Here is a 24,785-nt window from a genome sequence, read left to right on the forward strand (position 1 = left end):
TCAGCAAAATGGCAGCATCACAGCAGTGGCCCTGGGTCATGCATGCTTTGTAGCAAAGCATCATGGTCTCAGGATCCCACTGCACACTGTCCCATGATTTAGGCTCATTTCCCCACATGCAACGTGGAATCTCCACTGATCCTGAACCCACACTATGGCTGCCAGAGCGAAAGGAAAGCAGATAGTTCTGAGAGCCTTGAATGAGATAACAGAGCTCTCAAAGGTACGTGTGAGCGCCCAGGTTTATGCTCCCAATGTATCCTGACACACGCAGAACTAGATGCAAGGGTCCCCGGGCCTTGTGAGGATTCCAGAGGCAGGTTCTTTCATCTTCATGACACTGTGAGTATCTCACCATGCCTTGCCCAGGATTTCTGAAACCATGCCTCCTGTTGGTTTAAGTCATTAAATAGGGCTTTTTTCCTTCCTGGATAGGCCTTCCTGCCACTCTTCTCTGGATAGGGAGCTACCTGTTTGTGGAATGGATGAGAATTTTCCAGTGGCAGGAAACTACAACTCAAAGGGGCCGCTCAGAGAAGGGGAGGCAGCCTCTGTCTCATCCCACAACCCCATCCTCTTGCCACCACTACTGTTGCTGCTGTTTTGGGACTTGGTCCTACTCTTGTTGCCTGGAGGCACTTCCCCAAAAGGCTCCACAAAGAAGACCTTCACCTGGGGGCTTAGATGTTGAGCCATGAGCACCAGGCCATCTCAAGCTCGGGTGCCAGAGACTCTTACCTGTCAGCTTCCCTAAAGGCTCCTCAGGCTCTGGAGGATGGGAGCTGATATAGGCATCGCTGTTTAGAGGGCAAGAGGCAGGAGTCAGGGATACTGAGGACAACACAGGAGGCAGGTGAGCCACAGGACGTGGATTCAGGAGCAGGTGACTGGACTGGTGCAGCAGCACTGACGGGCAGAAAAGGAGCCAAGACAGCAACACAGGTGGCAGAGGCCCATAGAGGGCTGCCCTGGGTACCATCCTCCCTCCTAGTGCATCCTGGCTTCTAAAAAAAACACACATCTGCCTGCTCAACTGTAAGCGGGGCCTACTGGGTGCCTCTGGGTTTAAAGAGCCCACAGGGAAGTGATGGAATTTAACGCTAGACTGAGATTAGAGCCAATGCAATACCACTTTTCCTCTTTTGGAAAGAAGTGGACCACAATTCTCCAAATTGGGCTGAAAGGGACCCAATCCCCCAAGTGCTTTTCCCAAACTATAGTTAGTCCCCACGAGCCATGTAAACTCCCCGAGATGGACAGAGGCTCTCTTCTTCCCCCTACGTCCCTGCCCAGGATGCCATGGTCACAATTGGCTAGACTGTTTTCCAGTAGACCAGTGACTCTTCAAAGTGGGTCCTTGGACCATCAACATCACCTAGAAACTTCAAATTCCTTACCAAATCAGATGCTCTGGGAATGGGGCAGGCTGTGTGTAACAAGGCCTCAGGGTGATTCTGAAGCACATTAAGGTTTGAGAACCATTGCAAGAGGCTTACTGCAATCTATGTCAAATGTTAAAGGGCCTGTCTCCTCACTGCACTGCCAAAGGCAACTTCTCCCTTCTGGTAAACACGGTAATTATTTAACATGTGCTGGGAGAGCCCTGACCCACCTCCCAATAAAGTCAGTTTTAGCCTCTGGAAGGAAAAGGAGAGGAGATCTTGCCTGCTTCCCAGTAACAGACACAAGTCGGACCCTGAGGGAAGGAGCCCAGCTCCCCACACTGATCCCGGGCCCAAAGAGCCCCTCCGTGGGAAGCATCAGAATCTTTGGTGCTTCTAGACTTCACACAGCCACGTTACTCCCGGCCACTGTACAAGGATGCTCTGATTCAAGCAGGAACTTCCTTTAAATAGTAGCTCACAGGACGCCTGGGTGGCTCAGTCGGTTAAGCGTCTGACTCTTGGTTTCGGCTCAGGTCATGATCTCATGGTGTGTGAAGTTGAGGCCCGCATCAGGCTCTGCACTGACAGTGAGGAGTCTGCTTGGGATTCTTTCTCTCCCTCTCTCTCTCTGCCCCTCTCCCAATCACACAACAAATTAATTAATTAATTGTAACTTGGTAACAAATATTGAATCTTCTTTATTTTTAGTCTCTGTCTTCCCACTGAAACTAAGAAACCCAGAGCACTTTCCATGACTTCCTCTCAAGTAAAGGTGACGAAAATGAAACTTGAGTGTGAAGTGAGACATCTTGTCTGAGGGCCTCTGCCACCCAGAGTCAGCAATGGCTGTTGCGGCCACCCTACCCCCACCCCTGCAGGATGATCTTTTCCACAGTAAGCCCCTAAAATGGAAAATGCCCAAACGATGTAATGTGGACCGGTGGGGAGAAATCTGAGTACAGAGAATCAAGATGAACTGCCTGAGGTCACAGGAGAGATTTGACCTAGCTTCACTGTGGACCAGCACACAGGGGCGGCACAGCTCTTAAACTGCCCACTAAGTTGTTAAAGGCTGTCGAGAGTCTGGCTTCCATGAAACCAACCCTCTTCTAAGACACATAAGTATCTGAGCATATTCCGACTCACCTGCTGATAAGAGCCAGACAACAATCTTGGGAAATTCAGAGCCAGAATGGGGGCCAGTGGGAGAAAGGAGAGGCTCCCCTCCAACACACATAAATTTGGGGTTCAACCCTGCTGTAAACACCCAAAATGCCTTGCCTGTCAAGCATCCCCTTGAATCCATACTTCTCCCTACTACTGAAAGCAAATGTCAGCCAGAAATCTGTGTTATCAGCAAGAGACCCCAGTCCTCCACACTCACAAACAGATGGAAATCCATAAGGCAAGTGGAAATGGACCCCATCCCCTGCCTCAACTCTATGACTCTTCCAGGTAAGTGCTTGGGGTGATAACCCAGGACCCCCAGATCCTCAGCATGGGGCAAGATCCAGTGCCAAGACTGGAATCAGAGCCCAAGAACCCTTAAGTCAAGCCCCGTGTAGCATCCCAAGACAGAAATGTGAGAGCAGAAACATGGGTGCGGGAGGTGGTGGGGGCTTCACCCTCAGAACCAGAACTAGGAAGAAACAGGCCATCCTCAGAGAAGGCTGAGACCTCAGATACTGTTAGCTAACCCAGCCTCCTCCCCCTGGGGACAACTCTAGCACTGAGGCTCTGGGGGTCCCAAACACTTTACTTTGAGGAGTCATGGGGGTGGGGAGCACAGAGGACTTGGGTCTCTCATCAGGAAGCACAACAGATTCCTGCAAGGGTCTAAAACCCTCACTGGACCTCACAAAGACGACCTGCAGAAGGGAGTCAACATCGAAAATTATCTAGGTCAGAATTGCCCCCTTTCCTGCATGTTGTCTCCCTACTCCAACAATCTCCCCAACTGGGCAGGGGGCTCATCCAGCCCTCAGTCTGACAGAGGAAGGAAGAGGAACATTTTAAAAATAGCTAAAGCTTGGTGAGCACTTGCCATGTGCCAGGCACAGTTCCAAGTGCCTGCCTGGCATGTACCACCTCGTGAAATCTCATGAAGGAGGGCCTGGTGCCTCCCCATCTGAGGTTGAGGGAGAAAAGCCCTCGGCCCCTGAACTCAAGGTTACTGTCTGAACTGGAAGGCAGCCAGCCCTGACAACTCAGGAAGTGTTTTTCAGTTTTCCTGAATTACCTAGAATTCTGCATTCTTCCCCTCCCACCTGCCTAGCACAACCTTCCTTCCCAATTGCATAATGGGCTCTCAGGTATTTGGAGGAAAGGCAAGAATAAGAGTAAATCAGAATAAATGCATCCTTGTTAAAAGTGGTTTAAAAATGCCTCTATGGTTGAAGTAAAAACCAGTCCTATGGTAGCTGGGACTTGGGAGGCAATGGCCAAATCCAAGGCCAGCCAAGACACAGTGGCCCTGATACCTCAGGGATGGCTCCGAAGCACTAACGGCAGGAAGGAGCTAGAACTTGAGTAGATGAGTACAGGGAGGAAACAGAGAGGCCAGGGCTGCAGCATAGGACAGAGTTAAGCACCAGACCCTTAAAACCCCCAGCACAAGCACCTGCTGCAGATGACTCGTGGGGGTCCTACTCTCTGCCCCGACATGAGCCCCTCTGGGAGGCACTCACCTGCTTGCAAGCAGCCCTCCCAACCTCCCTCCGGCCTTGCAGTATGTCATGGGGAAGAGCATGGAGCTTCCTGCCCACCTCGGCCCAGCTATTAGGCTGGAGTCCTTCCTCTACAGCCTTCCAAGCAGAGAAAGCCCCCCAGCCACAGCCCTAAACCCTCTCCTCCACAACTCAGCCAAGAACAGAGAGAAAACGGAACCCTTTATTCTCATTCTGGAGGGCTGGGAAATGGCTTGTGCTTTTCAACATGAAATGTGCCTAAAAATAAGCTGTGAATTTCAACCAGAGGTTGAAAATAGCTCTGGCAGTGAACAGAGCTCTGTTCAGAGTGAGCTCAAGGATGGCCTTCATTCCAAGAGTGAGAGCTGAATGCTGCGGCCCGAGCAAGGGTCCTGGGCAGGGGGCTTTCCAGGGCAGAGGGGCCATCACATGCTCGTAGGGCTGCCCTTGCCATGCTCTGTTGGCGGGCCTGCCTCTGGCTTTAGATTGCCATACTCTACCAGACACAAGGTACCTGGCCTGGTGGCTTCCTAAGACGCCCCAAATGCCCAGGTGTGTCTCATGCAGCTTTAGGGTCCAAGGGCCAGGGGACAAAAGGAGCTAGAGAGGGAGGGGTCATAAGATCCAAGAGCTCCTGGGGCACAGGCCAAGCCAAGCCACTCTGGCCAGCCACCAAACCACTCACTGGTTACTATCTTGGAGCCAGGGAAGCCAGCAGGCAGGAAGGACAAGAACACTCCAATTGTAAGTGAAGAATATCAGGTTGCTAAAGGTCTTTTTTTTGTTGTTTACCATCACCTCTGGAAGATTCCAAAGTGTGACAGGCCAAATGACATTTTTATAAAATAGACTTCTGCTAGAAATAGGCTAGAGACCCGAGCCACAGCTGCGGGGATAAGCCCAAATCTGGCCCAATCGAGCAGGCTCGGCGTGGCCCACCCTCTGTGCCGTCTCCATGCCTCCTGCCACAAGGACATCCCTACCCCCAGGCTCACTCCCACACTCCTCCCGCTTCTGCAGCAGCCTCCCTTATGGGCTCACTCCTGAGGTAGGAGTTAGTGCAGGGATTCTTGACTGGGGGCCATTCTGCCCCCCAGGAGACATTTGGCAATGCCTGAAGACATTTTTGGTTGTCATAAGTAGGGGGGTGGGGAGATGCTATTGGCAGCTAGTGGGTAGACGCCAGGGATACTGCTAAACACCCTACAATGCACAGGACAGCCCCCACAACAAAGATTTATCTGTCCCAACGGGTGAGCAGTGTCGAGGCTGAGAACAACTGGGTTACTGGAGGGACAGTATATGGATAGCCGGAGGGGCAGGGGCTCATCGGATGCACCGGCTCCTGGCACGTGGCTGCAGAGCACCTGGGCCCCCGGGGAGCTGAGATGCCCTGGCCAGCCATGGGATCGGTCACCACATCTCAGTGCCACGGAAGCCTTTGGGCAGGAAAGCTGAGACTATACTCGTCAGCTTCCCTACCCACCATGGGGGCAAACCTAACCACCAGGCGGTGCTGGCTCTCCCAGGCTTGGGAAGACCAAAATAACTCTATGGATGGCGGCAGTGATGGCTGTGCAACAACATGAATGTACTTAATGCCACTCAACTGTATGCTTAAAAATGGCTAACAGGAGAAATTTTATGTCATGTATATAAAATGCAACAAAACAAACAAAAAATCCCTTAGCTCTCCTCTTGGCCTGGGAGTCCTGAGATCAGACACACTCCTACAAGTGTACTCCACATGGTGTGCAAGCTTTGGCATGGGTGTGTGTCTGGATGAGGGCCCATACATCTCTTCAGTGTCCCAAAGGGGCTTGTGACAAATAAGGGAAGAGCCATAAACAAAGAACAATTTCAGGACTAATAAGTCAAGTCACGGTGTGGGTCAGCAGAGTTCAGCTCGGTCATACATGGGGTCCTCAGAGCCCGCCAAAGGGGTACGCAGGTCCCATCGTGGAAAATAGAGGTTTGGGAAGAGCAGGTGCTTTGTCTGGGACCAGACAGCTAGGGTTCAGACCCAGTTCTCTGACCCTAGAGCCCATATCCTTTCCTCTGTTTGAGTACCATGTGGTGATGCCCAGTGGAACTGACTACAGCTCTGTCGTGGGCCTGAAGGTAGTAGGGGAACAAATGGTTTTCCTGAGCACTGGTGAGCACTGGCATCCCATCCATGCCAAACTGCCCTGTCCTGCTGGCTTCCCCCACCCCGAACACCTTCATGCTAGATGATCAGGCCCCACAGCTCTGGGATGCAAGGGTGCTCCACACCCCGTATCTGAGCAGGACTGAAGGGACAAGAGGTGGCTTGCCTGAGCTACTTCCCTAATAGCCACAAGAAAAGGAGCACAGGATTCTCCCCTTGCTGATGGTTACTGACCATTCCCAAGAGACAGGTGGCAGTGCTCTTCCCTGGGATGGGGAAAAGCTGACAGGCAGCCCTCTGCCACCTGCAGCTTCCAGCTCAGTCAGCCTCGCTCAGAGGGGCCAGCGTGGTGAGTCTGTAGGTCCAGGCATCTGGGGCAAGTGACTAAGCCCCAGATGTCTCATCTGTGAGTAAGAGTAGTAACTTTGCCCACCCAGCCGGCCAAGGTAGGGGATAAACAGGGCAGCACACATAAAGGCCTTGGCTGGACCTCATTCATTGCAAATGCCCAACAGATAGGGAACAGATGCTACAGACTCCATAGGATCCCAGTCCTGCAGTTTGAAAAATGTCTTCTAGGGGTGTCTGGGTGGCTCAGGTGGTTGAGCGTCAGACTTCGCCGACTTAAGCTCAGGTCACAATCTTGTGGTTTGTGAGCTTGAGCCCTGCATCAGGCTCACTGCTGTCAGCACAGAACCTGCTTCGGATCCTGTCCCCTCTCTCTGTCCCACCCTGCCTTGCACTCTCTCTAAAAAAAGAAACATTTCAGGGGCACCTGGGTGGCTCAGTCGGTTAAGCGTCCAACTTCGGCTCAGGTCATGATCTCACGGTTCATGGGTTCGAGCCCTGCATCGGGCTCTGTGCTGACAGCTCAGAGCCTGAAGCCTGTTTCAGATTCTGTGTCTCCTCTCTATGCCCCTCCCCAACTCATGTTCTGTCTCCCACTGTCTCAAGAATAAATAAACATTAAAAAAAAAAATTTAAAAAAAAGAAACATTTCGAGAAAGGAAGGAAGGAAGGAAGGAAGGAAGGAAGGAAGGAAGAAAGAAAGAAAGAAAGAAAGAAAGAAAGAAAGAAAGAAAAGGAGAGGAAAGAAGGAAGGAAAGGAAAGGAAGGAAAGGAAAGAAAGGAAGGAAAGGAAGGGAGGAAAGGAGGGAAGGAAATGAAGGAAAGGGAAGGGAAGGGAAGGGAAGGGAAGGGAAGGGAGGAAGGAAGGAAAGGAAGGAAGGAAAGGAGGGAAGGAAATGAAGGAAAGGAAAGGAAAGGAAAGGAAAGGAAAGGAAAGGAAAGGAAAGGAAAGGGAAGGGAAGAAGATAGATGCCTTTCTAGGTAGACCAAACAGCAGCAAAAAGACCACCATGCAACCCAGGCATACCCCAACAAACCCCAAAGCTAACAATCAGCTATTCATTAGCAAACGTGGAGGAGAACATAACCTCCCAGCTAAGGCAACCCTTGGAAGAAAACTTTAAATCTCAAGCTGGCCTATTCCTAGAGGGAGCCCCAACACACAGGATGGGTATGTTTAGGGGGGTGTGGGTGTGTGTGGGTATCTCGCTGGGGTGGGGGATCCCTCTGCTGGAGCCAAAGAAAGCTCAGGATGGACTCCGAGACTTCCTGGTTCTATTCTGGGCCAGCCTTGAGTTGCTGGGGGCCTTGGGCAAGCCGCTTCCTGTTGTTCAGGCCAGTTTCCGTGGGTGGGAGAGGCTACACTGCCTCTAGGGTCCAGGAGGGAGAGATTCAAACAGCTTATGGCCACTGGCACTTAAAACCTTCAGGGCTCCACATCCTTAGCTTTTAAAGCTTATTTCAGCCAAAGCTGAATGCAACTTTATTCAATGAGATCATATCAGTTCTCAAACATTTTTTCCCCCAAAATATTTGTCAAAAAATACCATTAACTATCTTAATTCGGGAACACCAAATGGCCTTTTACCGACAAAGGTACTAAAAATGGCTTGTGGCTGAGGAACTTCCTTTCCATGGTTTAAAAAAAAAAAGGGAAGTGAGAGCAACAGGGCTGGGCCTTTCCCATCCGTCCCAGCTGTGGCCCAGGCCCCACGCCCTCTAGGAACCTCCTGCAGGGTCCTGTGGCCCAAGCCTCAGCAGGGGACAGGTCCTTCCTTTCCTCAACCATCAGTAGCATATGCCATGGAAACACCCCCTGGTCAAATGGCAGGGGGCCTCGGCACCTGCAGTCCTCACATCTTGCTTGTTAATTCTAGATTTGAAACAAAGTACAAGTGCCGAAGTATTATTCACCGTTTGCCATGACCACCAGAGTTTCAGGGCTCACGACATACCCGATGAGCCACTTACCAGATTCCTGGAGGAGGTGGCCAGGGTGGCTGGGGGCCTGTGCACTTTTGTGACTTCTCCATAATCGACAACATCAAAGTTACTCTTCCAAACCATCACCTGCCAAGACCCACAAGCACAGAGAATCAGGAGGAGAAAAATCCTTGCCAGTCCTACTTCATGGAAAATGCGAGCCCAGAGGCCACCTCGAAAGTTCTAGGCCAGTGGCAGGATAGTCCCCACCAGACACCCCAGCTCAACTCTGGGACCTGCCCCACCTCCCAGGCTTTCCGGACAGGCCTCGAGAAGACCTGGGTGTGCCATCAGGATGGAGTCACTGCATGCTGCCACGAGGTCTTTGTACTTGCTGGTCCCTCCCTGCCGTGTCCCAGCCCAAGTGTAGCTGTCTCCTCAAGCTAGAGTGTCCTCTTCCACAGCATCTTCTCAGAGAGCGCTTCCCTGGCCTCCTACTAACTTTTATCATAGCTCTCTACTTATTTCCTCCATAGCATCAAACTTCGTAGTTATTTAATTTCTTTGTCCCTCTTCCTCATTTATCATGTCTCCCCACTAAAATAGAAGCTCCCGAGGGTTGTGGCCTGGCCTGTTACACCAGACCACTGCGGTCAAATTCCCGGCTCCGTCCCTTACTGTGTGGCTCTAGGCAAGGGATTCAACCTCTCTGTGACTCAGTTTCCCATTTGTGAAAAGGGGATGATCTTCTGACCTCACAGAGACAGCTTGGCACAGACACTGGTACCCAGGGAGCCATGGGCAACACACCCCTTATTCCACAGTCCACTGGAAGGATTTTCACATCCTAAGGCTCCTCCAACAAAAGCTTGGCAAACAGCCCTGCTGGGGAGCAAGAACGTTCCTATTGGAGAGAATCAGCCCCATGTGGCTGCCCTCTGCCAGGGTCACTTCCAGTACAGCAGGAATTGTGGAGCGTGGCCAGTGCTCAAGTGAGACCACAGAAAAGCCCTGTGTCCAGGTAAGACGAAAACTCAGCATAAGCAGGACACTTTCCTGAGGCTGTTTGCCACTCCTAGAGAAGCCTACCGTTTACCGCTCCCTGAATCATGGCCATTAAGGTCTCTCATTCCTCCCGCCTACAAACAGAATTAGCACACACCCCCTTGTTCACAGGGCCATTTGTAACTGTGCTAGTCTTGAAAAATTCCCGGGAATAGAACAGTATTACGAATGTGAAGATTCAAATGTCTCTCCAAAAAGGCTCTCAGAGCAGACTTTAATAAAGCAGCCAGGGAGCTGATAGGAGTGGCTGCCTGAGGAGGGCCCAGAGTGGGCGGAAGCCCTACTTTCTACCAGGCTGCCTCTCGTACTATGTGACTTTCTTTTACCATGACTATTTCTAGTATGACTCTACTGCACTATTTTCTCTTGCTTAAGCAATGAGCCAGGCCTCCACACCCAGGGACAGCTCAGGGGTCCCCTTGGTCTTCCTCCTCCCTTGTCTGGTTAGCACATGAAACCAGTGCTGGTGGGGGGAGACACACACTGCCTCTTATCCAAGCCATGCTGAAAGAGCTTCCAACAACCCTCTGCTTTCTTGGCAGAAACTCGACCCGGATCGGTCCACGGGAATGGGGTTGGGGCTCATTGGAAGGCCAATGGGACTTTTCTGGCTGAGCAGAGCTGTGAGGCCCAGCATCAAGAGAATGAACATTCTGGGGGCACCTGGGTGGCTCAGTCGGTTAAGTGTCTGATTCTTGATTTCGTCTCAGGTTGTGTTCTCACGGTTCGTGAGTATGAGCCCTGCGTCAGGCTCTGCGCCACCAGCACAGAGCCTGCTTAGGATTCTCTCACTCTTTCTGCCCCTCTGCCGCTTGCACTCTCTCACTCTCCCAAAAATAAATAAATGTTAAAAAAAAAAAAGAGACAGAGAACATTCTGGGCAGGAGGTACCTGGGCTGACGGGCAGAAAGCTTGGGCACACAGGGTGACAAAATGGGACAGGACCTCCTCACACGTGTCTTCTCCCTGCAGCCATGCAGTCTGAAAATCTGATCCCTCAAAACTATTTGCAGAATAGGAGCAAAGAGGGCAGATGACAGAGGTGGGGGCTCCAGGGCAGCCTGATCTCTGTCATCTGCTGAGCCTCAGTTTCCTCATCATACAATGGAGGGACCAGAGGCCCTGTCCACAGGGCCACCATGAGGATTAAATGAAATATGAAGCTTTTGCCACATTGCCCACATTGCCAGGCTATGTATATATCCCCTAATTATCTCATCAGGAAAAAGAAGTTATTAAGAACCTTCATTTTAACTTTTTCATGGCAATGATAGCTCAGGATCCTTCCATCCCATGCTGGTTTGAGCAGTTAGGGTTTTAAGATGCTGCCACGGGGTCAGCACCCCTAGGAGACCTGCTTTAAGGAGACGAGCACCCTGGGTCTAAGTACCCCACCCCAAGTGCCAGCCTTCATGGTCGCTGAAAGACACCAAGGAAGCTAGTGAAACCTGGCCCATCCTCAAGATGCTCTGACCTCCTGTTCTCTTCTGATAAGTACCAGTCAACATGTCTTAGACCAATCTTTACTTACTTGTTCATCAGAACCTCCAGAAGCAAAATACTCTCCCGTTCTTGAAAAAGCAACAGTGGTGGCTGGACCCTGTCAGAACAAACAAACAAGAAAAAACACCAAAGGTCACCATAGATGCTAAATGCACAGGAAGAAAACCAGAAGCTCCCGAATGGGAGCAGCAGCAGGACAAAGGGCTAAGGGCCTCATTTAGCCCCTTGTCCTCCCTCACCTTTGGCAGAGACACCTGCAGAGCTCAGCCGTGAGTGTCACTGCTGAGGCCTCTGCTCCCCACCGCCACTGACAGCACAAAGGCCAAGCCAGGGGGTCATAGGTAGGCAGAAAGCCCTGCTGGGTTGCCATCACTGTGCCCACTTCCCAAGGATAAGATGGAGGTCGGACAGGTACACTGACTTATCCCAGGCCCAGCACTGGCACCAGAACTTGGGTCCCCCTGGCCCAGGTCGTGCTCCTCCCCGACACCACCCTGCAGCTGACCAGAGAAGTGTGCAGCCCTGAGGAGGAGCCAATGAGCAGAAACGGGGTGCAGTCAGGGAGCCCAGGTGACACAGGAGGCCAGAATCAGGGTAGGAAGGAGGCTGGGGAGGGGGTTATGAAAGGTGTCTGAACAGAGGAGCAACGAGATGTCTCCCTCTAATGTGCAAATCACTTTCTTTATGTTAGGACCTTTGGGGAAGAAGTACCAGCTCCGGCTTCCCAGGTGCTGAAGGTCCACATGACCATCAGAAGGGACACGCCAGGCCTGTGCCACGCAGTGCTTTGAGGGCCCGTGAGTTTATCCGGGCTTGGAGCAGGGGCGCATAATCCTCTAGTAAAGAGGGAGGGCTCTTCCTCACATGCCTGAAATCTGCTGCAGAAAGATGCACGGAGCAAGAATCTGTTCACACACCACCGTGAACCATCTCTTCCTCCTGGCCAAACTTTCAGTGTGGTAGTACTTGGCATTCCCAAAGAAAAACCAGATAAAACAGATTCTCTCCTAACTGATGACAGCATGGCCACTATTACAAAGGCCACCTCAGTTCCTCCAGACCAGAGCAGGGAGCAGCAAGAGCCCCAACTGCCCAAATGAGATGCCTCTGGCCATGGGGCAGACATAAGAGGTGGAGCCATGGACAAGAGGAACACTGGGACACACCTCCACGATGCTGGAAAAGACAGAGAAGTTCTGGGCTAAAAAACGGATCTGAAGTCATGGAACGAGACCAGCTTCTGCCTGCCCAGAAGAGACAGGCAGGTGGAAAGATGCCCCTGGGTACGCTGGGCAGGAAGGAATATGTACCCCCACACTTCCCCATTGTATCCACGGCCCCTCCTCTCCAAGGTGCCCATAATGAAGGTGGTGAAGAAGAAAGTAAGTACAAGGCCAGCTAACACTAACCTGCACTTACCCACTTCACCTTCAGAGGATGGTTTGCACGCTTACCCTTCCTACGGGTGATGCGTCCCAGAGGAGAGACCAAGGCCCAAGAGGTCAGAGACAAAGCCTCCAGCCTGTGCCTCTCCCCACCTCCTCTCACAGATGGGTCTCCGAGGGCCTGGGGTTCAGGGCAGTCGGGAGTCCTATATGGCCATCCAATAGGACAAAGGAGATCCATTCTTATGATGGGGAATGTCAATTACACCAGGGAGTGTGAAATGCCAGGTGCAAGGCATCGTGAGCCACAAGTGCAGGGCCGAGTGCGGGAGGGAGCAGATCACGCGTCACCCTAATACTCTTCCGGGTGAACAATCCCCAAGGGTTAACACAGTGGGGTGCGGGATGGAAATTTCAGGTGACTTTCATTTGATTCTTGGAAAATCTTTGTTAATTCCTCATACTTGGAACTCTTAAACAGTGAAGTGTATGGTATTGCTATGTTAATATAAAAACAAAACAACAAAGCTATTTTCATTTTGAGGAAAAACAAAAAAGGAAGAGAGAAAAGAGAAGGAAACCAGGACACGCAGTGTCAACAGACACAGGCTCTTTGCCTGTCCAGAGCTCACTGAGGAATAGCGGGTTTCCAAGAAGTCAGAGCAACTAAGGAACCAAACAAATATTCATCAGCCAGTCTCCTTTCCTGTTGTCACTCAGCCACCAGATGCCAAGTTGCCGACAAGATTCTGGAGGCCAAGGGCGCCTGGGTGGCTCATTTAGTTAAGTGTCTGACTCTTGATTGTGGCTCAGGTCATGATCTCACGGTACGTGGGATCTAGCCCCATGTCAGGTTCTGTGCTGACACAGAGTGGAGCCTGTCTTTCACTTTCTCTCTCCCCTTCTCAAAATAAGTAAACTTAAAAAACTTGCTGGAGGACAAGCAGTGGCAGCACCACTGAAGAAGGCGGCCGGTAGCCTGTGGCGTGGTGGGGGACTGGGACCAGAAAGCAGAGGCTAGCGCTTTCCCCGGAGTCCAAATGCCAGGAAACTCTCTGGGGATGATGCCAGCAACATACAAGCAGTAAGGGGAATCTTGGGGGTGAGACCCACGGTCTTCCCCAGCAGTGCCCATTTACCCAGAGGATTGCTCAGCTCCCACACCAGGTACCTTGGTGTTCCTGGAAAGAGCAACATTCCACAAACGCTCTTGCCTGTCTGTCTGTGGCCCACAAAAACAGCCCCGGGGAGCAGGTGGCCCTAGGCTCTGCTGTGGGACAAAACCAGCAGGGACTAGAACGCAGACCGAGCTTCTCCACCACTGACAAACATCATCCCAACCCTTCGGCACCCAGACAACCCCAGCCCCCACCAACCTCGCCAGGGCCCCTCCTCCTGCCCTCACTGGTGCTCCAGCCCCACCGGCCTGCTCAGGGGTCCTCACTTCGAGCTCCAGTCTTCTCTTGCTTCAGGATCTTTCTGTGACCTCTGGCATTGAGCTCTTAATTCAGTTATTTCTAATCTCTCTCCGTTTTAAATAAACTCCTTTAAGGCTACACATTTGCCTCTGATTACCACCCTAGATACATCCTCAAAGTTTCCAATATGCAATATTCTCACTGGTGGCCACCTCCAAACATTTAGTTTCCACAGCGATTTACTCTTTAGCCCAGCAGTTACATTTTGGAGTGCACTGTAGTTTCCAAACCATGGGGGCTTGATGGGCGCTTTTGTCACAGACACTGATCCAATGTGATACACGTTGAGATCATTCTGCCTTCAAGGTGGCTTATTCTTTTTGGTTAATCAGTTACTCTCAATGCATTAGTTCACCAGCTCAGGGCAGGAATGTTGCCAAATTGTTTCTTCTCCCAGGCAAGACCCAGGGGCCTCTCCAGAGACTCCTGAGTATGACTCTGAACTCTCTGCTGAGACTTTAACAGTGTGGTCTGAATGCCAGAGGTGTTTACCTGCCTGAGATCCTGGTCCCCTCTGGCTCCAGGCCATGTCTACAAGTAGGATGCCTCACAGGCTCAACCAGATCCTTCCCTCCCTTTCTGGATCTGGCCAGCTTTGGTGAGACACCATTCATTCTGCTTGGTCGTCATGAGCACTGGATGCAGCCTGGCCTCCCACCCCACTCTCCCTCCTGATGCAGCTGCATGTGGCCCTCGAGGTTGGCTAGGCCCACACCCAGTCACTTCACCAAACGCCATCTTTGCCTTGACAACCTCCAAACCAAGAGCCCCGCACAGTCTGCTTTCTTCACTCTTGAACAGCAAGGTGTTAATCAAGAAACTTGAAAAAAAAAAAAAAAAAAAAAGGCAAAACAAAGGAGCCCATGGTGTTTAGCTCCCATAGCTTCTGGGTGACTTTCCCTTTAGGGCCCCTATAGCTGGTCCAGACCCCCCTGCTCTCCTCGCTCCCTTCCACCGGACTCCCTGAGGCCCCTGTGCACCTGAACTCTGACCACCGTGTCCACAACAGCTATGCTGGCAAAGACCCAGCCAGGTACCCCATCCACCACCACCTCACGAGGCTTTTGTAATGTTTTTCACTGGCTACCAGCCAACAAATAGTAAGGTCACAACACATGCCTGGTGTCAGAAGTAACAGAAGAGTGACCATTAAACAAAGACATGGAGACCAAGGTGGCATAAGTGGCCTCTGGTGTGGGAGCCCTGGTCTCTGATTCCCCAGGCTGCTTCTTCCACAAGCCCCACACCAGGGAGGCTCCTGCACTCATTCACCAGCATCTTGCTGTGGGCTGGCTCCTGTGTCTGAGTAGTGGCCCCGTGGACTACGGAGTGGCCTCTGGGAAGAGCTGGTGCCCAGAAATGCTGAGGCTCTCTCCTGACCTTGGCCAAGGACACCTCCTCCCAATCCTCAACCCTGGGCTGCTGGCAGGGGACAGAAGGCCAGGCAGGCCTCTTGGTTTACTCAGGTAGGAGTACATGAGCTGTTCTCCCTCGTGATGTCCCCTCACCTCTCCCAGGAGGTGCCCAACCATCCAAACCAGGTCTGAGCTTCCCAAGCATAAACCTAATTTTCCAAAATGAAATGACTACACAAGGGGCCGCAGAGTGCCGGAAGAAACAAGGTGGCAGGGCGGGTCGGCGGGGGTGGGGGGGAGCACGTTCAGAGAGCCTCCTTCCACCTGGAGCCACCTAGGGGCAGCCCATGCATCCCAGGCCACTCTGTCACACTGCCGCCTCTCCTCCTTGACCATGTGTACCCCTTTACTGCCACTTGCCCAGCCCCAGCCTAGGCTCTGGCATGACACAAGCTCCCAGGGACGTGGGTGGATCCCGTGCCCTGAGCCTGTGATTTCACAGTAAACAAGCCCAGGAGCACAGCCCCAGGTGCAGACAGCAGCGCCAGTTCTGGGTTCTAGGCCCTTAGTTGGATGGCTGCTCACCTGCACCATGAGCCAGCTGGGGTGCGTGGAACCACATGCCCAGTGATTCCCGTGCAGCTCAGTCACTCCACAGCAACATGAACGCCAACTGCATAGCCATAAACACCAGATTTAACTCCCACCCACGTCCCGCCCACCATCCTCTCCCAAATAGCTCTGGGGAGTTAAACCAAATGAGCATGGCTCAAGATTATGTTTCAGAAAATACAGAAAAATAAATCTGTATTTCTAGCACACTGCCCCCACACTTGCCACCCAGAGCTATGGGGGCCTCGCTCAGGGCACAAGGTTTCAAACAATAGCTGTACTTGCTGGGGAAGTCCTACCTTCTTCTGCTCTTCCCTGCTGCAAGGTGAGGGGTGGGACAGGATGAAGAGGCCCCTGTGTGCCCTGACACCCCTAAGTCTATACTGGATTCAGCAAGAAGCAGGGGCTCCTTAAAGCATAAGAGACTCTTAAAAAATGAGAACAAACTGAGGGCTGATGGGGGGTGGGAGGGAGGGGAGGGTGGGTGGTGGGTATTGAAGAGGGCATCTTTTGGGATGAGCACTGGGAGTTGTATAGAAACCAGTTTGACAATACATTTCATATATTTAAAAAATAAAAAAAAGAAGCAGGGGCTCCTTTTCCTCTTGCTTAAGTGTCAAAGCTGTGGCAGATTCCCAGGGCAAGACCTTCCAGAGCCCCAGAGAGGGCACTGGCACCTCTGCCAGGCCACTGCCAACAGATACCTGGCCTGTCCTCCAGGAATTGGGCTGTAGAATGTGGCCTGACAGGCGGGACTAATAATGGGCACTGCAAACAGACCTGTGGACCAAGGCACCAGCAGGCCACACCTACTCAGAGCAACTGGTGGGGACAAGTATTTTCAGAGGAGTCACCACAGGGACAGATTTCAGGAGCTGTGTGACAAAAGAGAAACCAAAGCAAGAGGATGTTCTGGGGGAGATGAGGACAAGACTAAACAAAAAGCCAGATAAACCCTTGAAACACTCTGTGGGAGAGTGGGTGGAAGGAAAACAGGCACTCCCATCCCAGCGGGGGAGGGGCTGACGGCTATGGCCCTGTGCCCATAGAAAGGGGTGAAGCCATCAGAGTCCCCTACCATGGATTCATTTTCCTACTAAAGACTGACTGCCCACCCAGGGTGCCAGAACCATGCCCAAAACAGAAACATTCAATGGCCTTTTATTTATTTTTAAATGTTTATTACTCATTTTGAAAGAAAGAGAAAGTGTGTGTGAACAGGGGAGGGATAGAGACAGAGAATCCCAAGCAGGCTCCATGAAGTCACGGCAGAGCCTGACGCAGGGCTCGATCCCACGGACCATGAGATCATGACCTGAGCCAAATCGAGTTGGACACTTAACCGACTGAGCCACCCAAGCTTCCCATTCAACAGCCTTTTAAAGAGCTCTCACCTAGAGCAACAAAAGATCTTTTCCAAGAGCTGAAGTGGAAAGGGACCAACATCTGTGAGGATCTACTATGTCTGGTGCTGGGGAATGTAGACACACCCTCTCCTGTTATGAGGCAGATACAGGAGTTCTTACAAATGAGCAAAGTCTTAGCAAAGTCAAGGTCTTGCCCAATGTCCCAGGGTAAGAGGCAACGCTGGAATGGCCTGACCTTGATGCCCAAGGCCTTTCCTCTCATCTGCAGCCTCCTGAAACCCAGACTTAACTGAACAAGATGTGACAGTACTCATGGCTTTTCCAAACCAGAAACAGGTGGGTACAAGCTATTTGTTCCTGGAAATACTGGGGTGTTTCCTTAAAAAGCTGGGCACCATCACTGACCAGATAAGGCTGTATGAACCCTCCTCAACCGAATGCATCCTAGCACTTGGCCTCAAAAAAAGAAGCTGGCAAAGGTGACTGGTGCAGGCTCTTTACCAGCTCAAGCCACAGAGAGAGAAATTGCTCCTGCGTTCCCAGGGACAAAGGCAGAATAAAGAGGGCAATGTACCACATTCAGGCTGGCAGCGCCCTCCCTGCTCTGTCCACTCTCCACTTGGGCAGATTAGGCTGGAGGTAGACGGCTACCCAACTGCTCAGCCCCAACCCCTGCCTTGGCAAAGGGGTCAGTGTCTGCTCAGGTTGCATTTGGTAACTTGCCACCCGCTGCCTCCTCATCACTGAGGCCCATCACAGCTGAAGCAGCAGAGCTATTGAGGGGCCAGGGCCCAAGGACTTGAGCTAGCAAAGGGCTTGCTCAGCTCTTAGGCCTGCCACCCAGCAGCCAAGCACTTGAAGACACTCACGCGTGGAAGCCTCTGTAGAGCCACAAGGGCCACAGCTGCAGCCAAGGAACTATTCCCAGGGTACAGTCTGTGTGGCATCAAACACCCATGGGACAGGAGTCTCTCTGTCCCCAGCTACATCCCCTGAATGGCCCTTTGTAGCTCAGAGTCCCAAAGCCAGGACTTCAGAAGAAAAGCACCAGAATCCTCGAGGCCCACAATAAGCTTATAATTGACATCCACCTCTAACCTCACAAAGTGAGCCAGCCTCACATGGGCCAATGGGAGGTGTGACCAAGTGCATGCTAGAGAACCACCAAACTGCTGCTATGGTCAGACTCCCAGGTTGACAAGCTGCCCTCAAAGCAGTACAGAAGACCCAGGCTGCGTTGGGTGATCCTGATCTTAGCTCTGGCACTTGGCAAGCGCCTCCGTCCTGGTGCCCCCATGCCTTTAAAAGACAACTAAATAGATGGGGCACCTGGGTGGCTCAGTCAGTTAAGCAGCCAACTTTGGCTCAGGTCGTGATCTCACAGTTGGTGGGTTCAAGCCCTGTCGGGCTCTGTGCTGACAGCTCAGAGCCTGGAGCCTGCTTTGGATTCTGTGTATGCCTCCCGTCTCTGCCACTCCCCTGCTCTCACTCTGTCTCTCTCTCTCTCTCTCAAAAATAAACATTAAAACACAACTAAATGGCATATCAGACTTCCAGCCTCAACCCAGATAAGAAAGCGTCAGCCCTGGGGCGCCTGGGTGGCGCAGTCGGTTGGGCGTCCGACTTCGGCCAGGTCACGATCTCGCGGTCCGGGAGTTCGAGCCCCGCGTCGGGCTCTGGGCTGATGGCTCGGAGCCTGGAGCCTGTTTCCGATTCTGTGTCTCCCTCTCTCTCTCTGCCCCTCCCCCGTTCATGCTCTGTCTCTCTCTGTCCCAAAAATAAATAAACGTTGAAAAAAAAAATTTAAAAAAAAAAAAAAAAAAAAAAAAAAGAAAGCGTCAGCCCAACAGCACTGCTTCCCCTGACCCTTCTTCTCCACGCTGTTGCTCCCTCAGTGCTCCCCCACAGGAGCTGGCTCAGGCCCTGCCCTCACGCGGGACACAGGCACTTCCCTGGCACATACCCAGAGCCCCCTCCCAGCTGAGGGCTGTCTCACCCCCAGCATTGGCTTCCTGTGGCTGGCTTCTCTCAGCTGGTGTGCCACCCCCTGCCCAGCTGGCCCTGCCTTTCTCACAGGTGTGGAACTGAAAGCAGGAGGGGGGTGTGCTCCAGTTGGCCGAAAAAACTCAATAGCCTTCCCTCCCACAGCTCTCTCCGGGCCACGCCCAGGGATGGTCACAAGGAGGTCCTCCAAGTCCAAACCAAAGTTTCACTTGGTTCCCTCCTGCTGAATCAGAATGAGGTCATGTAGCAGCAAGGCTGGGACACAGCAGCCACAAGGCCTGCTGGCCTCCTCCACAGATCAGTGATCTAAAGACAAGAGTGAAATCACAACTTGACATCTAAAAGCTGTGTGTGGGGGGTGCCTGGGTAGCTCAGTGGGTTAACTGTCCAACTTCAGCTTAGGTCACGAGCTCATGGTTTGTGAGTTTGAGCCCCATGTCAGGCTCTGTGCTGACTGCTCGGAGCCTAGAACCTGCTTCGGATTCTGTGTCTCCCTATCTCTCTCTCTGCCTCTCCTTCACTTGTGCTCTCTCTTTCTCTCTCTCAAAAATAAATAAACTTTAAATAGATAAGTAAAATAAAAGTGGGTGTGTGAGGCAAGTGAGTACTCAGAGTCGAACCGTAGAGACATGGATACTTATCCCAGCTCTGCCACCCTAAGCTGCATGGGACCCCGACAATTCAAACCACTCTCTGGGCCTCAGTTGCCCCATCTGGATCAAAAGTACTTTCAAATCGGCCATCCTCATCTGTGGGATGGAATCCCTGGGCACTGAGGACCCAGTGGGGACCCCTGGGGCCACACAGTCACACACTTCAAGAAGTGGCTTGTGGCAGCTGGGCCTTATGGGGGCACTTAGCCACCTCCTGGAACAGAATGTGAATGCTCAAGTCACCAAACAGCCCAGATGCAAATCTTTCTGGAAAGGTAGACCAGGGAATGGACTTCATGATCAGGGAGCCCAAGAGGACTATACATCTGCATGGGGCTATGTGAACCCAGATGTCCCTTGGCCTAGTTCCCACATTTCCAGGTTCAACGGCAGACAGGCAACTGCGCCGTCTCACTTGGTCCCTGTTTCACTTCTCCAGAAGAAGGTCAATGGGTTTCCGTTATGTGCTTGATGCTGTGCCCAAACACAGGACAGGCACTTAGACACCACATTTCTAGGGTTATCAGGCTAAGAGGTGAGTCAGCTGTTTAAAGAACCTTTACACACACACACACACACACACACACACACACACACACACACACACTGAAAGCCCTGGATGATCACTTGGCACACATCTGTTTGCATGTTTCTGGATATTGCTTTCTTTCTGTGGGGAGCAGGAGAGACAGCACCATTCGGGTGGTTTTCAAATACCCTCCTTGGTTATAAGATCTCAAACTGGTTACACATGAATCTGAATAACTGACTTGCCAAAGAAATAACAAAGGTGGCTCTGTAACAAGAGCAGAGGTCACCCAGCCCCGGGGCCACATATTACACGTAGATGTGCCAGTTGCTGGGAGAATGAGACATGTCCTGCACTGCAGACATGTGACATGGAGGACAAGGGGTCACCATGGGCTGAGGACAGCAAGGAGCCTTCCAGGTCCCAAGGAAGCAGAAGACAAGGCCCATGCTCCCACGCCAAGCCACAGCCAATGGCCAATGGCCCCCGTGTGCCTGACTCCGATGGCAGTGAATCCAGAGCCCTAGCTAGACACCACACCTTGCTCCCTGCCCAAGATACACGGGCACCCCAGGGCCTCCCTCAGTCCTCAAGAGCCTGCCCCCCTGCTCACAGGTGGAGAAGGCGACAAACTGACAGCTCTGGTCTCTGCACCCCATGTCCAACTTGGGTGTGGCAACTATGTCCCAACAGGAGACATTCTGTTCTGCCCAGCAGGAGACAGCTCAGCCATAATTGGGGGCTGGTGTGGGGGTGAAGGTGAGAGAGTGACTCCCAGACCGGCTTCTAGGAGAGCGGCAGGCAGCCCACCTCACCATGGCCCCGCGCCTGGCCACTGCCCACTGAGAGAGTCCAGGGCACCAGCTGCATTGGCGAAGGTTGCTCAGAGAGGTCCCTTGATTCAATTCCAGGAATTCCCAAACAAACACACAGGAAGATGTCCATCCTAAGCACTCGTCTCTGAGAGATACCTGTTAGTTTCTATCTCCAAAGGCATCAACATCTGCAGAACCCTCAAGAGACCCCAATGGCAATTCAGGGCATGGGGTCCAGGGCTCTACTCAACCAAGGGATGCCTGAGGTCACTCAGGGGGCAGATTCCATGTAGCTCCCTGGGATAAATGTGCCAACCATGTCTGAATGGCTCCGTCCCACTCCCAAGTTAGCTCCTGCACCCCCTTCGCAGCTGTGGTACCAGGCCCAGCACTTCTGCCGGAGCTCATGGGCCCCATGAGGGGCAAACCTGTTTCCGCCCTTCGCTCCACTGCCCAGACTGTGAGGGGACCACAGAAGCCATCCCCAATGGGCTCCAAGGGAAGGCCCACCTCAGATGAACCACAGCCCTGCATGTGCCTCAAGGCGGCACCTTCGCCTCCCTCTACACCACTCAGTGCCAGGCCGATGGCCTCACCTGATGCCCGTGGAGAGTATAGAGCAGCCGGCCCTCCATGAGGTCCAGGATCTTCAGGGTCGAGTCGCTGGAGGCCGTGAGCAGGTAGTTTCCGGATGGGTGGAAGGAGAGTGCATTCACTGCTGCGCTGTGCACTAGGGAAGGGACATCTGTCAGGCACTGGCTGGGAGGCCGGGGGATACAGCTGAAGCCCAGAGATGGGCAATCGGGACCAACCGAGGCTCGGCTCCAAGGAGCTATGGGGAGCCCCACAAGGCTTTCCCAGAAGTGCAGCACAGGAACAAGAGCAGACTCCTCCAGAGCTGAGAACCAACAGCGGGAGATGCAGGGCAAGCGGGCGCACAAGCGACAAGGCCAGTGGGATCAGGTGATTCCCCCACCTCTCACAGCACACAGAGTGTCGAGCTGGGGCAGAATGGAGTGCTCAAACGTAATGCTCCGTCTGTCTTTCATACTGCTACTCAGGGGGAATGAGGTGGAAAAGAAATCCCCTGAAGTCCCAATACCATGCCCCTGCCCTACAAGAGTGTGGGGCAGGCAGGCAGACGGTAAGACACGCTCAGGAACTAGTCAGGCCTGGGTTCCAATCCTGGCCTCCCTGCTGGCCCACTTTATGACCTTGAGCAAGCACCCTGACACATTTAAGCCAGTTTGTTTCTCCTGCTGGATCATAGCACTCACATGTCAGGGGTGCCGTGGGGATAAGCCTGCCTATGGGGCCTCTGTACAGAGTGAGCCCTCAGATGTGCCTCTCGGCTGCCCCTGGTGTCACACGCAGTTTCTAGGTCCTGCCACTTTACCCAACACTCAAAAGCTCAATTCCATTCATGACTTTCTTTTCCCCATTGGCCTGACCCAAACCCCACTATCCGTCCCGGTGTCCCTCACTCTGCAGGATCCAGCCAGCCCAGCCCTTGACAGCTCTCCAGCCTGACAGCTCTCCAAGTATTCCCCATGGACCCTGGAGACCCTTGCCCACCTCTTCCCCTGACCTTGAAGCTCATTACTCAGTTACCTCCTCCGAGAAGCCTCCTGGCCTCCTGGGGGCCACCCCCTTGAACTGTCCTCCTGAAGCACCACGAGTCTCCAGTGGGTGTACTCCTCACAACAGTGTTTTTACATTTATGTGTAACTATTTCATTCCGGGCTGGGTCCCCCATTAGACTGTGTGCTCTGTCAGGTAGGGGCTTGACTCAGTGTCAGGCACTGAGCGGGACTCAGAAAGCAGTGGGTGAGTGGGTGAGTTGGACCCAGGCAGGCCACATGGGGACGACAATGTGAGCACCAGCTACATCGCAGCTTCTAAAGCAGCTGCTGAAGATGACCCTGGTGCCTTCATACCCACTATTCAGGCCTGGGAGGGGACATCAGCGGGGATAAGATAACCGTGGCCTGCCAAATCAGAACAGCCACAAACAGAAAGGCAAATTCTAAAACCAACCCCTCATCCTGGCACTGTGAGGCTGCAAGAGCAATAAACACATCCACCGCAAAATGGCCTTCAGCAGAACCCACAGAGGAACATGGAGCCCCTCAGACACCAGCCCAGCTGATAAGCTCATATGCCTGGGGAATGTGGGTACATGTTCCCGAGCACACTTGGGGGAGACAGCCAGGGCTTTACATAACATGGCAATTTATGTCTGAACACTCTTTAAGCACCAGAACTCCAGGAGCCAGCCTGCAGAGGGGGTGATGATGTCTGGGGACGGGGAGGTCAGTGTCCTCAGTGCTTACTTAGATTTGGGGCATGGAGAACAAAAGAATACAGCCATAGATGACCCCAGCAGGAACTGAACAGGTGCAGAGTGTGACTTTCACCACCCACATGTAGAGGGGCACACACATGTGCAGAGGGATGTGGACAGGAGCTCCTGGTAGGGCCCTCCTATACAGTCTTATGGGTAGGACAGAAATAAGGGAATTTTTACTCTGCATACTTCCAGAATAATTTTTTAACCATCAGTATATAGTCACTGTGATTACACAACTGGGTGAATGATAAAAAGCAAATCCTTCCCGAGGTAACTGGGTGGCTCAGTCATTAAGCATCCGACTCTTGATTTCAGCTCAGGTTGTGATCTCACGGTTCATGGGTTCGAGTCCCACGTCAGGTCCCTCGCTGACAGTGCAGAGTCTGCTTGGGATTCTCTCCCTCTCTCTGCCCCTCCCCACTCACATGTGCTGTCTCTCTCAAATTAAATAAACTTAAAAAAAAAAAAAAAAACCTGTGTGTAGGGGGGGCACCTGAGTGGCTCAGTCAGTTAAGCATCTGACTTCAGCCCAGGTCATGATCTCACGGTTCGTGGTTTTGACCCCCACATCAGGCTCTGACAGCTCAGAGCCTGGAACCTGCTTCAGATTCTGTGTCTCCCTCTCCTTCTCCCTCTCCCTCTCCCTCTCCCTCACTCTCACCCTCTCCCTGTCCCTCCCCCACATGTGTTCTCCCTCTCTCTCTCAAAAATAGATAAATAAACATCAAAAAACAAAACAAATCCTTCTCTCCCCTCAATAGAGAGTCCTGTCCAGGGAGGCAGAGCCCAGGCCTAGCCTGGCATCACCCTGGCAGCACTTCAGGCTGTAAGTCTACAGGCTAAGAGCTAGTGCCCTGCACTCCTGAGGGGCCAGCTATGCTCACCGATTGCTGGCTCACATTGGCGGAGAAGTGAGGGACGAGGAGGGCCAAAACACTGGGAGATGCTCCCAGGGGAGCCCCGCCACCCTAAGCCCTCAGTCCCACAGCAGAACAGCTACCTATGCCCCATCTTCCCTCGGGCTTCAAATGCTACTCCTGGCATGTCTGCCTCCCTGAGCCTGGAGAAGGGCACTCTATTCTCGTTTCTGCAGCCCTTGGCAGCCTGTACTGGAAAGAACGCCACCCCACCCCACCCCACCCCACCTGAGACAAAGCTGGCAGAGGAACAGCCAGGG

General features: G+C 52.6%; 1 protein-coding gene across 3 annotated transcripts in view; it reads right to left on the reverse strand.

Moving 5' to 3' along the window:
- POC1A (POC1 centriolar protein A) overlaps positions 1-24,785 on the reverse strand; it is a 94,193-nt gene that overhangs the window by 37,762 nt on the left and 31,646 nt on the right. For all 3 annotated transcript variants that reach the window (XM_032592196.1, XM_030306932.1, XM_030306933.1), the window contains 3 exons: positions 21,855-21,988; positions 11,089-11,157; positions 8,541-8,639 (listed from right to left, as the gene is read on the reverse strand). In XM_032592196.1, the coding sequence (XP_032448087.1) occupies positions 8,541-8,639; positions 11,089-11,157; positions 21,855-21,988 (302 nt within the window). The remainder of the gene's footprint in view (positions 1-8,540; positions 8,640-11,088; positions 11,158-21,854; positions 21,989-24,785) is intronic.

This window comes from Lynx canadensis, chromosome A2, assembly GCF_007474595.2.
Source record: "Lynx canadensis isolate LIC74 chromosome A2, mLynCan4.pri.v2, whole genome shotgun sequence".
NCBI classification, from domain to species: Eukaryota; Metazoa; Chordata; class Mammalia; order Carnivora; family Felidae; genus Lynx; species Lynx canadensis.